Raw genomic sequence first — 12,301 nt, 5'->3', positions numbered from 1 at the left:
TAATCAGGAAAATCCTAAGTTCTATATTATGCTTTAACCAAAAATCAAAATCAGTACTAAGAAATTAGCACTAAATAATAGAAATAGAGATTCAACAGATTATGTACTTTGTGCATAGAAGAGAAAACCATGTGATTCTCTTTTTTCTTGGAACAACTAGTAAGTGTTCTCTAGTCTAAATGGAATATGTATGATGCCAAATATTAGATGAGAAGAGCAGAAGTAAGCAAACTATATTTCATAAGAACAAATAAACTATAGGAGGTTTGAATAAGTAAAAGTTTTCAGTTTTCTTTCTTTTTTTTTTTTTTTTTTTTGAGACATAGTATCGCTCTGTCACCTGTGCTGGAGTGCAGTGGCGCAATCTCAGCTCACTGCAATTTCCGCCTCCCGAGTTCAAGCGGGTCTCTTGTCTCAGCCTCCCAAGTAACTGGGATTACAGGCGCCCACCACAATGCCCAACTAATTTTTTATATTTTCAGTAGAGACAGGGTTTCATCATGTTGGCCAGGCTGGTCTCGAACTCCTGACCTCAGGTGATCCGCCTGCCTCGGCCTCCCAAAGTGCTGGGATTATAGGCGTAAGCCATCATGCCAGGCCTTCAGTTTTCTTTTTAAGAGCAGCTGTTAATGTACTTGTTTTTCTATATTTTGAAAAGAGAATTCAGATAGGCCAACATGTTATAATTACATATATATTATCATGGTCAAAGGTAACTTTCACTGCACAAAAAAAATTTTTGTAAATTCAATACAGCCATGGCAATTAATGACATTTTCCACCAGGACATATTTGCTTGAATGAATAAATGAATGACTTTAGTAAATAGACATGCCCTGATGGAGAAAACAAAAATCAGAATTTTTTTGTTTGAATTTTCATGGAGGTAGTTTTATTTTTACATTTTTTTCATAAATGTGTCCCAGGGAGTTACTGTCATAGCACAGGGCTATAACTATGCCACTTCCAAGTTCTCTTATAAGAAAGAAGATTATATCAGTTGAGTAGATTCAATTTTTGATGAATTTTTTTTTTTTTTTTTTGAGATGGAGTCTCACTCTGTCGCCCAGGCTGGAGTGCAGTGGCACGATCTCGGCTCACTGCAACCTCTGCCTCCCAGGTTCCAGCAATTCTCCTGCCTCAGCCTCTCTAGTAGCTGGGACCACAGGCACATGCCACCATGCCCGGCTAATTTTTTGTATTTTTAGTAGAGACTGGGTTTCACTGTGTTAGCCAGGGTGGTCTCCATCTTCTGACCTCAAGTGGTCTGCTCGCCTTGGCCTCCCAAAGTGCTGGGATTACTGGCATAAGCCACCACGCCCGGCCCATTTTTGATGAATTTTATGCAAATATGAGATAAGAGAGATGTGTTTTAGGCCCTCTGATGCTTGAGATCCAAATAATCTTCAGAAATTTAGTTATGAGCGTAATGACAGCAAGAGCCATGTTTCTGATTATAGAGTCATGGAATCATATAATTTTAGCTCTAAAAAATGAATCACCTTTATTACTTTGTACAGTATATGTAAAAAAATAAATTATTGCTGAATGAGTTGTACATATAAGAAAATTAGGCTTATGATCATAATTTCAGTAATTTTAAAATAAAAGGGACCATAGAAATCATACAATTTGACTCTGTTGTTTTTCTAGCAAAAAACCCCCTGAGATCAAGAAAAATAAGTGATTTAGTCAGGGACATGGAGCTCAGGGTTTTCTGAAGTTGGGGTAGGTGGCACGTTACTGTAAACAAGGTTACATTAAAACAGGGAAAGTTGAATTCTAAGCATAGGTTCAGCCTACTACCCATAATGCTTTTGAACTTTAGAGAATGTTAGGAGACCTGGAGGAAATATACATTCATAAATATATTGCCTTATGAGCTGTAGACCAAAGGAAAAAAGAAAACATCAGCCCCTCAGCTGTACCTCAACCCCTTCTACTCCCTTCCAAGTACCCCCCCAACCACCACAATAGAACAGTGCAGATTCTTTTAATTCTTCATTCTTGGAACAAAAGTAGTGCTGCTTATGACTTTGCAGCTGGAGAGATAAAATTATAGGCAAGTAAAAATCTAGAAAGTGCAGTGGTGTGTTTTCTCTGAGAAATTTATTTCTTATTGCTATTTTTTGGCTTGTCTGGTGTTCTGTGAGTGAAAAAGAAATAAAAGGTTGAATATTAAATGCTGCCTTATGTTGCAATACTTGTTAACAATAAACTATAAAAAAGACTATAAAAATCTAATTTAGACTTTATTAAATATATTGAATTTAAAGGTTGTTTTATGTGATAAATAGTAACTAGCTTTCTGTTCTTGTAAAGATGGCTTTATTGAACTATATTTAAGAGATTAAATTTTTAAAAAGTTTTTTATTAAATCTACTGATGAATTCAAATGAAATGTCAGTATATTACTGTGTGTAAAGAATGCATATGTTTTTGTATATTGCTTTATTCACTAGGCAATATTTTTTAGGTTGTAAGAATGGCTTTTACAGTATATCAAAGGATATATTCAACCTGTTGAATGAAAGTAATAATTTTATATCTATAACCCAATAGAAACATTTGTTGCTGAGTTAAGATTAACATGACTTCATATACATTTATATTTCAGGCTACCTTACTAGATTTTGGCTGGAGAAGTGCATTTAAAGAAGTGTCTCTTCCCATGGCGCACTGCATAGTAACTGCAATTGAAGGTTTTTCCACAAAAATTCTCCAACAGGAACAGAATGAAAGGTCTTCAGCTGTGAGCTATGCTATGAACCTTGTAAATGTCCAGCAAGTTTGGCAAGACAGCTGTATGTTTCCTGAGGAGGAACAACCAAAGAAAATTGGAAAAGCAAGTATATGAAATCCTTTCAAACTGCTGACTGGCACGATGGGATTTATTTTAGTATAAGGCATTGCAAAAAGAACCTGTAGATCAAATGGTGGAGTCCCTTGGCAAATACTTGGTACTTGACCCGGTACCAGTTTTCTTCAGTGGTATCCATGGGCCACTGCTGCCCGAAAGGACTTATACCTGGTGCTAACTTGTTGCTCCATGAATCTGAGGCAACCAAAAAGGGGCTTCTGTGACTTCATGGGGAGCTGGGAAACCGTGGGAAAACCACCTGTTTTGATTATACGTTTGAATGACTCCAAGAAAATTTAGGAGGTTGAAGGAAGTGCTGTCTTTTCTAGCTTTGGGCACTTAAAAAAGTCTTCATTAACACCTTAATGAGCTTTTCATCTCATTAGTATTAGTCTTACATCTCCATATGTGCTTTGAAAGTGACAGAACATACTGAGAAAATAGGAGGTAAATACAGTCACTTGGCATTAAATCCAGAATGAGTTCAGCAACCTATTATTGGGATATTCTTTTTTTTTTTTTTGAGACGGAGTCTCACTGTCGTCCAGGCTGGAGTGCAGGGGCGTGACCTCGGTTCACTGCAAGCTCCGCCTCCTGGGTTCACGCCATTCTCCTGCCTCAGCCTCCTGAGTAGCTGGGACTAAAGGCGCCCGCCACCTCGCCCGGCTAATTTTTTGTATATTTAGTAAAGACGGGGTTTCACCGTGTTAGTCAGAGTGGTCTCGATCTCCTGACCTCATGATCCGCCCGCCTCAGCCTCCCAAAGTGCTGGGATTACAGGCGTGAGCCACCGCACCCAGCCGATTGGGATATTCTTAAAAGAATTTTTGAAGATGACCTCCTTATTCTGCCACAGTCACCCTAAGGCTCCAGAACACTCCCTAGGTAACTGTGTTGACTGATGCAATGTGGAGATAGGCTTTACTTTTCCATTCATCACACCTCCCTTCTGCCATTAAGAAAGAGAAGATACATAATAAGCAGTGAAAGGCTAGACTCATCACTTCTAAAAGTTGCTGACACCCTACCAATAAGAAGATGCTACATGAGACTGCTTCTGACTCTTCTAAATTATTTAAATTGCACTGACATTTATATGTCATTTAATTTAAAAAAACCCTGTATGGCAATTTAGCAAAAGAAAATTAGAATAAGTTTAAAAAATAATGCAAACGTTAATATCAAGGATACATTTTCTTGATATTATACAATATCAAGGATATATTTTCTAAGTCCTACTAACTACAGATAAAGGTATTGTCATGTATAGCTGGTTCACGAGTTTTTCATAATGTCTGTCTGGTAAGCATAAGGTTTGAAAGTTATATAGAGAGAAGCATTGTTTTGGTATTTCCTTATTAGACATTAAACATTTAACTTTCTACAACTGAGAAATCGATTATTACAAAGCTGCGTCATTATATTTATGTTTGATGCCAAATTCATTATTTAGGAATTTGGCTCCACTGTCCATAAATTACTTGGTGCTGTCAGAATACAAATAACTCAGTGCCACATTTATTTCTCCCTAGTTTTGTTCTGACATCATGGAAAAACTTGACACAATGCTTCCAATGGCTCTGGCATGCAGAGATGATTCTTTTCAGGAAATTAGAGCAAACTTGGCGGAGGCCTGTTGTAAAGTGGCAACAGCTGTCCTGCAGAGACTGCAAGAGAGAGCCAAGGAGGTTCCTTCCAAAGCACCCCTGAAAAACTTGCACACATACCTCTCCACGGCAGTGTATGTCTTCCAGCATTTCAAGCGATATAATAATTTGATGAAGGAAATGACTAAAAAGTGAGTGTTGTTCAAATTAAGTTGATGGCCACGCTTAAAGAAACGTGTAATCTTTGGATATCACAGGAATGAAATTTTGGTAATAAGATTTGAGAAAGAGAAAATAATAATTAACAAGGTGAATTATTTTCATTTGTCTTAACTAGGAAATATCAAAAAGGTGGCACATGGGATATATTAAACTAGATACATAGATAGTAAGAAAGGTACTCTCTCTGAAGGCACACTCAAAAACCCACACATTTTCTGCACCCTAACCCAGCGCAACTATTTTCTGCATGTTGTTATTACATGAATAAACACACCCTTTTGTTTTGTAAGGTGCATTATACTGACCACACTGAAAAGGAAAAATAAACTTGTTGTCTCGTGGAGTGGACTTAGAAAATAAATGCATTGTAATCTATTCTAATGATCAATGTAAACATATTTCAGGAGAGTTTAGTAATAAAGTATAATATTTGAAGAGGAAGCATCTGGCAGTCTAATTTTCATGTATTTGTAGTCAAAAACTGCAGTATATTTTCTGTATAGAGATAAAAATGACCACAGGCATTAATTATCACATGGCCTTTCTTGTTGCCCTTACACTGTCTAGATATAACATGGCTTCTTGCAAAAGAAACATGTAGACTTAGCAGTCCCGTGTGACCCCGAGAGTCTATTCTATATTCTTTATCCAGCCTTTGCAGTCCGTTAGTTATGAAAGAAAGCAGCGTAATATTCATAGCTAAAGATAAAAGTAGAATAAATTTGGCTTGATGTAGGGTATAACTGTGATATTTCTTTAATTCTCATAAGTAGTCAGATGTTGTGATTCATGCTTGAATTTATAAACAAAATGTGCCAGAAATCATTTTATTTAATAGTTCTGTAGAATTTTAAAAAACAGTTTATGAGATAATTGATATCTACAAAATTACAATTTTTAAAAATAAAGAATGTGTTTGTGGGACATTTGATAGCTTTGTAAAAGTTGGTTCTGACAAGTGCATGTTGTTCTCTAGTAATAACAATAACCTAATGCCTAAATAATGCACTGATCTCTAATAACAGGCTTACAAAGAATACTTTCATTTTTGAATGATGTATTGACAATACAGTTTGTCTCAAGTTGAAGTGCATATTTGTAGAACAGCAGATGTACGTTTTCAAAGGGCTTGCAAAACAAAGACCAGCTTTTTTTTTTTTTTCCTTTTTGGAAAGTGAATGTGGATGCAGACTTCAGCATTAAGAGGAAATGAATGATTGATATCTAATAATCAAAACCATTTGTAGTACTGGAGATTGTTATCTCCTACTGCACAGGCCTTAAATCTCTGTCTCTTTGATCATTCTCTCTGAACAGACCCATATTCCTGGTGCCTGTCCAACAATATCAGGAATTCATCAACACTCTACAGTTTCAGGTTACGAACTACTGCGTCAGAGTTTGTGCTACAAGCATTTTACAGGATGCTGAGAGCCACCACTGGGATGACTACAAAGCTTTTTATGAGGTGTGAAGTTAAGTTTACTATCCCTCCTTTTTACACAAATATGTTTTACTGCCTACCTGCTTTCTGGCTAATTAGAAACATGAGCTTGGCATTACTAATACACGAAGGCTGTTAGGATAATATTTTTAAAATATTGAATTCATACTTAGGAAAAACACTGTTTTTAAAAAGCTGAAATAAATTAGACATCAGAACTCTCCTTCTGCTTAAAAGTAAAAATAACTTAATTTGAGCTGCAATGTTGTAGTGCCGTATAGCTGGAATATAATGGGATACAGTGAAAACTCAAAGAGATAACAATGCCAAAATGCTACAACCTTGTATTTTTTCCAGAGAGACCAGTTAGTTAAGGATATCCTTGCATTTTTTCTTGTTATACATTTCCATATGTGTTTGATAAATACCTTTTATTAAGCAGCTTTATTCTTTATACTTATTTTTTTCCTTCTCATTGTATGTTCTTATGAGTATGCTTTAAGACCCATTTGAAGCCGGGCGCAGTGGCTCACGCCTGTAATCCCAGCACTTTGGAAGGGTGAGGCAGGCGATCACTTGAGGTCAGGGGTTTGAGACCAGCCTGGCCAACATGGTGAAACCCCATCTCTAGTAAAAATACAAAAAGTTAGCTGGGAGTGGTGGAGCATGCCTGTAATTACAGCTACTCAGGAGGCTGAGGCAGGAGAATGGCTTGAACCCGGGAGGCATAGGTTGCAATGAGCTGAGATCCAGCCACTGCACTCCAGCCTGGGTGACAGAGCTAGAATCCATCTCAGAAAAAAAAAAAAAAAAAAAAAAGAACACCCATCTGATCAGTTATAGTTTACCTATTTTCATTTAGCCTATGTTTTGAAGTCCGAAATTGAAGCCTAATGATTCCCAGTGCAACCAAACCCAGGATCAATTAAAATTATTCATCATCAAGCTTTATTAGTTTCCCTTCACCTAAATCTCATTGATTATGTACAGACCACAATATTTGAAATTCCTTGAAGTTGATTCCAGGGCAGGGTGAAACATTTATAATATCTTAATAAAAGGTAATCAGGGTTTTAAAAAAATTCAACAGCCATGCCTAGTTTCATTAACTTTTCCATTTTACCCTTTACTCTAGATTGAAGTTTATGACTTTCATTTTCTTGATTGTCCTAATCACTATAGAGTATTGAGAAAAACAGAGTGGAATTTTATTCAACAGAATTGCTCCTGTCACCTCACAGGCACCGAAGGTTCCTGTGGTTTGATTTATGCCTGAGTTATTATCATAATAAATGTTGCTACAACAGAGAGGAGCAGCTAATAAGAAGCTCTCTTAAAGGACTTTCCACTTTTTCTAAGGCCATTTCATCTCTCCTTTAGAGGCCCTTCCCAGAGAGGTTTTCTTTTTGCAAGAGCATCCATATAGAGTTTTCCAAACCTGACATACTTCAAACAGTTGTGGAAGCAGCAAGCAGAATGAGAAAGAGAAAGTGGTATGGTGCAGCTGGTAGCCTGAGATAAGAATGAAAGTATTGGTCTTTCCCTCTCCTGGCAGCATCATATTTTCCTTATTTGCCTTGAAGTAAACAGAGTGGTTGAAAATGAATCCATCTCATGTTTCAAACTATTTCAATATGTCAGTGTACTACTAATGAGCAATTTTATATGATGTTTTCCTTGAAGAACAGGTATCATCTCACTGTATGTTCAACATAGGGGTATTGTGTTTCCTCTTATGCAAATTGGGAGCTAGAAGAGTTGTACAGTGTAAATAAGTGGATGTATTGAGAACCTGTTATTGAAGTTACCAAGTATTTTAAAAACCAACAAATTACCATGTAACATGCAGCTCTTAGATCTTATGACAAGGCTTTGGCTTCAAAGACGGAAATAACGAGATAGTTACCCTGTGATTACATGGTACTGTAGCTTCCGTATACTTACATGGTCAGTAGTTACAATTTAATTGCAGAGTTAGTGGTTGTTATTTATTCTCAGAAAAATAAAGTGATACTTTTTTATGTATCAAAAATAAGAACCTTCTAAAAATAGCATTGATTTTAAACTGTTTTGACAACTGGAGTACCTGACATGGTTTTATCTTGCTTACTGCACCCCTTTCTTCTGCTCCCCCATTATTCCAACTGATTTGTGAAACAGAACTAGTATGTTTTTGGCAGGCCTGCTTTGAGAGGGAAAAAGATGATATCTGCCTGACTGGAGGTGAAGGGTAGGATAGAGATCTCAAGGGAACCTATTGCCATGCGCAGAGCGTAGTAAAGAAATAGTAAAATAATTTACAAGATATGCAGCAATGTTTGCTCATGTTTTGTGATAGCAAGTGAGATCTAGATACATTATTTCCATTTTCTAAACTGTCAGCTTGAGAGAGTCAGAGTTCTGTATCTCTCTGATGAGGTGCTGGTCACGATGGCATAGTGGGTGTTCAGATTACATGTTTAAAATTAAGCTTTTAGGATGGTTGACATCTGCTCAGTTTTAGGAACTTGTGTTTTCCAATAGTCAAAGAATAAAGAATTGTCTGTTCAAAGATAATATTGAGTGGCTTCTATAATAAAGCCCAGCTGCTTGTTTCCTGATATATAATCTAAATAAAAGCTCACATCTGTTTACATTATAGTGGCTTTGCAAAAATAACAGATGTTTACTAGCAGAATACTTTTGAAATGACAACAAATAAGGAAACAGGTCAGAAAAATAAATGAACCACATTTAGTTTAATGAAAACCCTTGCGTACATTGAAGTTGTATGAATTTAAAAAGAATTGTTAGAACAAAGACCTGTTTGAAATATTTTAAAGTAAACATGAAGTTTATATTTTAAAAAGTCTTAAAATGAGTATTTTTTACTTTTAAGAAAAGAAATCTGTGTGCCCAAAGTTACTTTCATTTTCTCATTTATCACTAAATGGTAGCTGTTACGGAAATTGGTTTTTAACATCTTGAAGAATATGAGAAATCATTTTGATCATGTTATAATAAGAACTCACCCATTGCCATAGGGAAAGTTAGTGTAAATCATTCATGCTAGTCACTATCAACTGGGGTCAGTTTTGCTTAAATTTATATGCAACACAAAAGGTATGAGAGAACCAAGCATTAAAACTCCTTTCTTGGTTTAAAAAGTATTCATCAAAACACACAACAAAGAAAGTATAAGAAACTACAATTTTGCTGCTTCATCATTAATTTTGTATTTTCTTTTATCTTTTTATTTTATTTATTAATTTTTTTGAGACAGAGTCTCACTCTGTCGCCCAGGCTGGAGTGCAGTGGCGCAATCTCGGCTCACTGCAAGCTCTGCCTCCTGGGTTCACTCCATTCTCCTGCCTCAGCCTCCGAGTAGCTGGGACTACAGGCACCCGCCACCATGCCCAGCTAATTTTTGTATATTTAGTAGAGACGGGGTTTCATAGTGTTAGCCATGTTGGTCTCGATCTCCTGACCTCGTGATCCGCCCGCCTCGGCCTCCTAAAATGCTGGGATTACAGGTGTGTAATTTCTTTTTTCTTAAAGAATTTAGATGCACATCTAATTAGGAAATCAGAAGCCAGTGGCCAAAGTCCCCTCCAATTTGAACTCGACTCTGTTATTTTCATGCCCAAGTTTCTTACCCAAGGAATACAAATTCTACTCATTTATAAATGCCTTTTGAAAGTTGGTAGATAATAACTACAAATTATTATTGTTTCATTGGCTGCAGAAGATATTACTAATCAAATAAACTACCAGAAGAGTAACACATAAAGAAAATACTAATGGGAGTGTCTACATAAGAAATGATCAACTTTTGGTATAAGAGAACACCAGATTTTTTTTTTTTTAACGTGACATTTGCTTGACAAATACAGATAGTGGACAAAGCAGAAATTTTAAGTAAAAGATAATCACTTGGAATATAGTGGGAAATTTTACTAGTTTAACTTTTGATATAGTAACATAATCAAGATAATGCTTGAGGAATGCATTTTAATCTTCCTATTTCAAATAATCATTTGATCTGATTTGAAGAAAATGAGGTGAAACTACTAGCATACCTCCCTGAGAGTACATGTTACCTGATTAATGCTTGTAAATCATTTGAGGCCACCCTCTTCTTTCTGCCTGTTCCCCTTGGCCTTGGCCATTGTTAATTCTTCCTCTGCAGTCGGAAAATTTGAAGAGTGGAGATCTGTACAGGGGTGGAAAGGAATGAAAATATAACTCTTTAAAAGTATGAAGTGCCATAAAAATACTAAGAAATGATGATAATATGTGCCTAGGCTTTAGAAAATGTTGTAAACTCAGACTATTGTGGTATCTGTTTCTAGTATTGTTATTTAAATGCCATAGGCAAAATAGCCTAATGTAATAATATTCGATAGCTTCCCATCCCCCTTAGTTTCAAGAATGTTCCTAAGAATGCAGTATGCAAGTTTATTTTTACTCCTGTCACTTCATTATAATGCGAAGTCTGAAACATTTATAAAATTACCTCAATGATGCTAATAGGCTCAGAAAAATATACCTACTGAAATTATTTAAATAGATTTTAATTTTAGAAGAATCAGTCCACTATCTTATGCAAGCTAGCATGGCTTTTTCAGCAACTACAAAGCTAGTTATTTAAAAATAAATTTTAAATCCTAGGCTAGGCGTAGGTAAATCAAGGCTATGCTAGGTTAAATATTTGTGATCTGGATTTGCACTAGAATATCTAGTCTCGAAATAAAACATCTGTTCCTTTGTCAATAAGGATGTTTTACATCTTGTCAAAAATCTTTGTTGGTCTTCTAGAGTGTCAAACTCTTTAGCTATTTCCTTTCAGCCTGAACTAATTAGGTTCATAGGAAGCAAATTGACATTTTAGAAGACGTTAATTCTGTGGTTTAACGTGTGGTGGCTTTGCCAGGGGGAAAGATGTTCCTTCTCAATCCAGATGTGGCATTATTTCTGCTGGTCTCTTCATTACGATCTCTGGACCATTCTGCCTCCTAAGTTAGCCCAGGAGATTCTAGCGGAAGTGCTGGAGAAATCTTTGAGTCTGCTGGCCTCCAGATACGCTCGGGCCCACCCCAGCTGTAAAAGAACTCCACAGTTAAGGTAATTGAAGTTCTGAAAAACATTGATTTTCAAGAAAACTTTTCATTAGTTGGTATAAAGCAGAATTCTGAATCTCATGACATACTCCTTATGTATTTAACATGTTTCTAACATCTGAAAAGAAATCATATTCTATTCTCCTGAGTTATTTAAGTGGAAATATGAAACATGAATCAAAATAAGTTTGTTCTTTTTATTCCTTAAAATTGTCTATAGAACCCACTTGTTTCTAAAAAATGATTCAAGGTGTCCTATAATCTAGGATATAGATACACAAATGTTAATAAGATAAAAATAGAAAATTAAGGCCCTGAAATTGATACCAAAGCATCCATGCCATGATGGAGCAGTCAATTTGACACATTCGATTTTGAGCTTCTAGGCACCCAGGGGATTTTAGTTGTTTTATGTTAAGCCTTTAAATATAGAAGCTTATCTTCATTAAGAAAACCTAATTATTTTCTTCCTAATATATTCTAATTATTTTTTCCTTTTATTTTCACTATTTGTTACTGGCAGCCAGTTCAACAAAATGTGAAATCACAGAAAATGAGAAGCAACAGTCACTGAGTATTAAATAAGACTGAATTATAGTACAATTCTATGAGTTATCTAGGCAATGAATATATGAATTGTGCTTACATGACTACAGTGGTCTTGTATGTATATGAAGAAAAGGCTTTTGTTTTGTAAATATTCTGTATAATGTGATTCAGACCTTTTAGGTAGAATAATCTTTTTTCAGATATATTTTAGAAGGAACCTACAGACATGGGAGGCTTTTTTTTTTTTGGCAGGAGGAATCATTTCCTGATCATGTTCTTGTAAAGCATGCTGCAATTTGAAGGGCATTTAGGTCCTGCTGCAGTGTTTCATAAATACGGTGTTTTGCACAGGCTGTTTTGAATTACTGACCAGACTTTTTAAAAAAATTGAACTCTGAAGAATAGATGGAAAATTCCTTTTGAAAGCAAAGAATACCTTCATTCTTTTCCTTATGTAGCATAAATCACTTTTGATTATGAAATGGCAAGTCATTATGAGATATTTATGAAATCAGCTTTA

The 12,301-nt window shown here is 35.8% G+C and overlaps 1 protein-coding gene across 1 annotated transcript in view; it reads left to right on the top strand.

The window, feature by feature from the left end:
* The window catches only part of KIAA0825 (KIAA0825 ortholog), a 461,655-nt gene that overhangs the window by 139,385 nt on the left and 309,969 nt on the right, over positions 1–12,301 (top strand). The window contains exons 6-9 of the mRNA XM_030816963.1: positions 2,618–2,845; positions 4,393–4,658; positions 6,007–6,157; positions 11,046–11,236. Of these exons, the coding sequence (XP_030672823.1) occupies positions 2,618–2,845; positions 4,393–4,658; positions 6,007–6,157; positions 11,046–11,236 (836 nt within the window). The remainder of the gene's footprint in view (positions 1–2,617; positions 2,846–4,392; positions 4,659–6,006; positions 6,158–11,045; positions 11,237–12,301) is intronic.

This window comes from Nomascus leucogenys, chromosome 2, assembly GCF_006542625.1.
Source record: "Nomascus leucogenys isolate Asia chromosome 2, Asia_NLE_v1, whole genome shotgun sequence".
NCBI classification, from domain to species: Eukaryota; Metazoa; Chordata; class Mammalia; order Primates; family Hylobatidae; genus Nomascus; species Nomascus leucogenys.
This window is presented reverse-complemented; position numbering and strand designations above follow the sequence as displayed.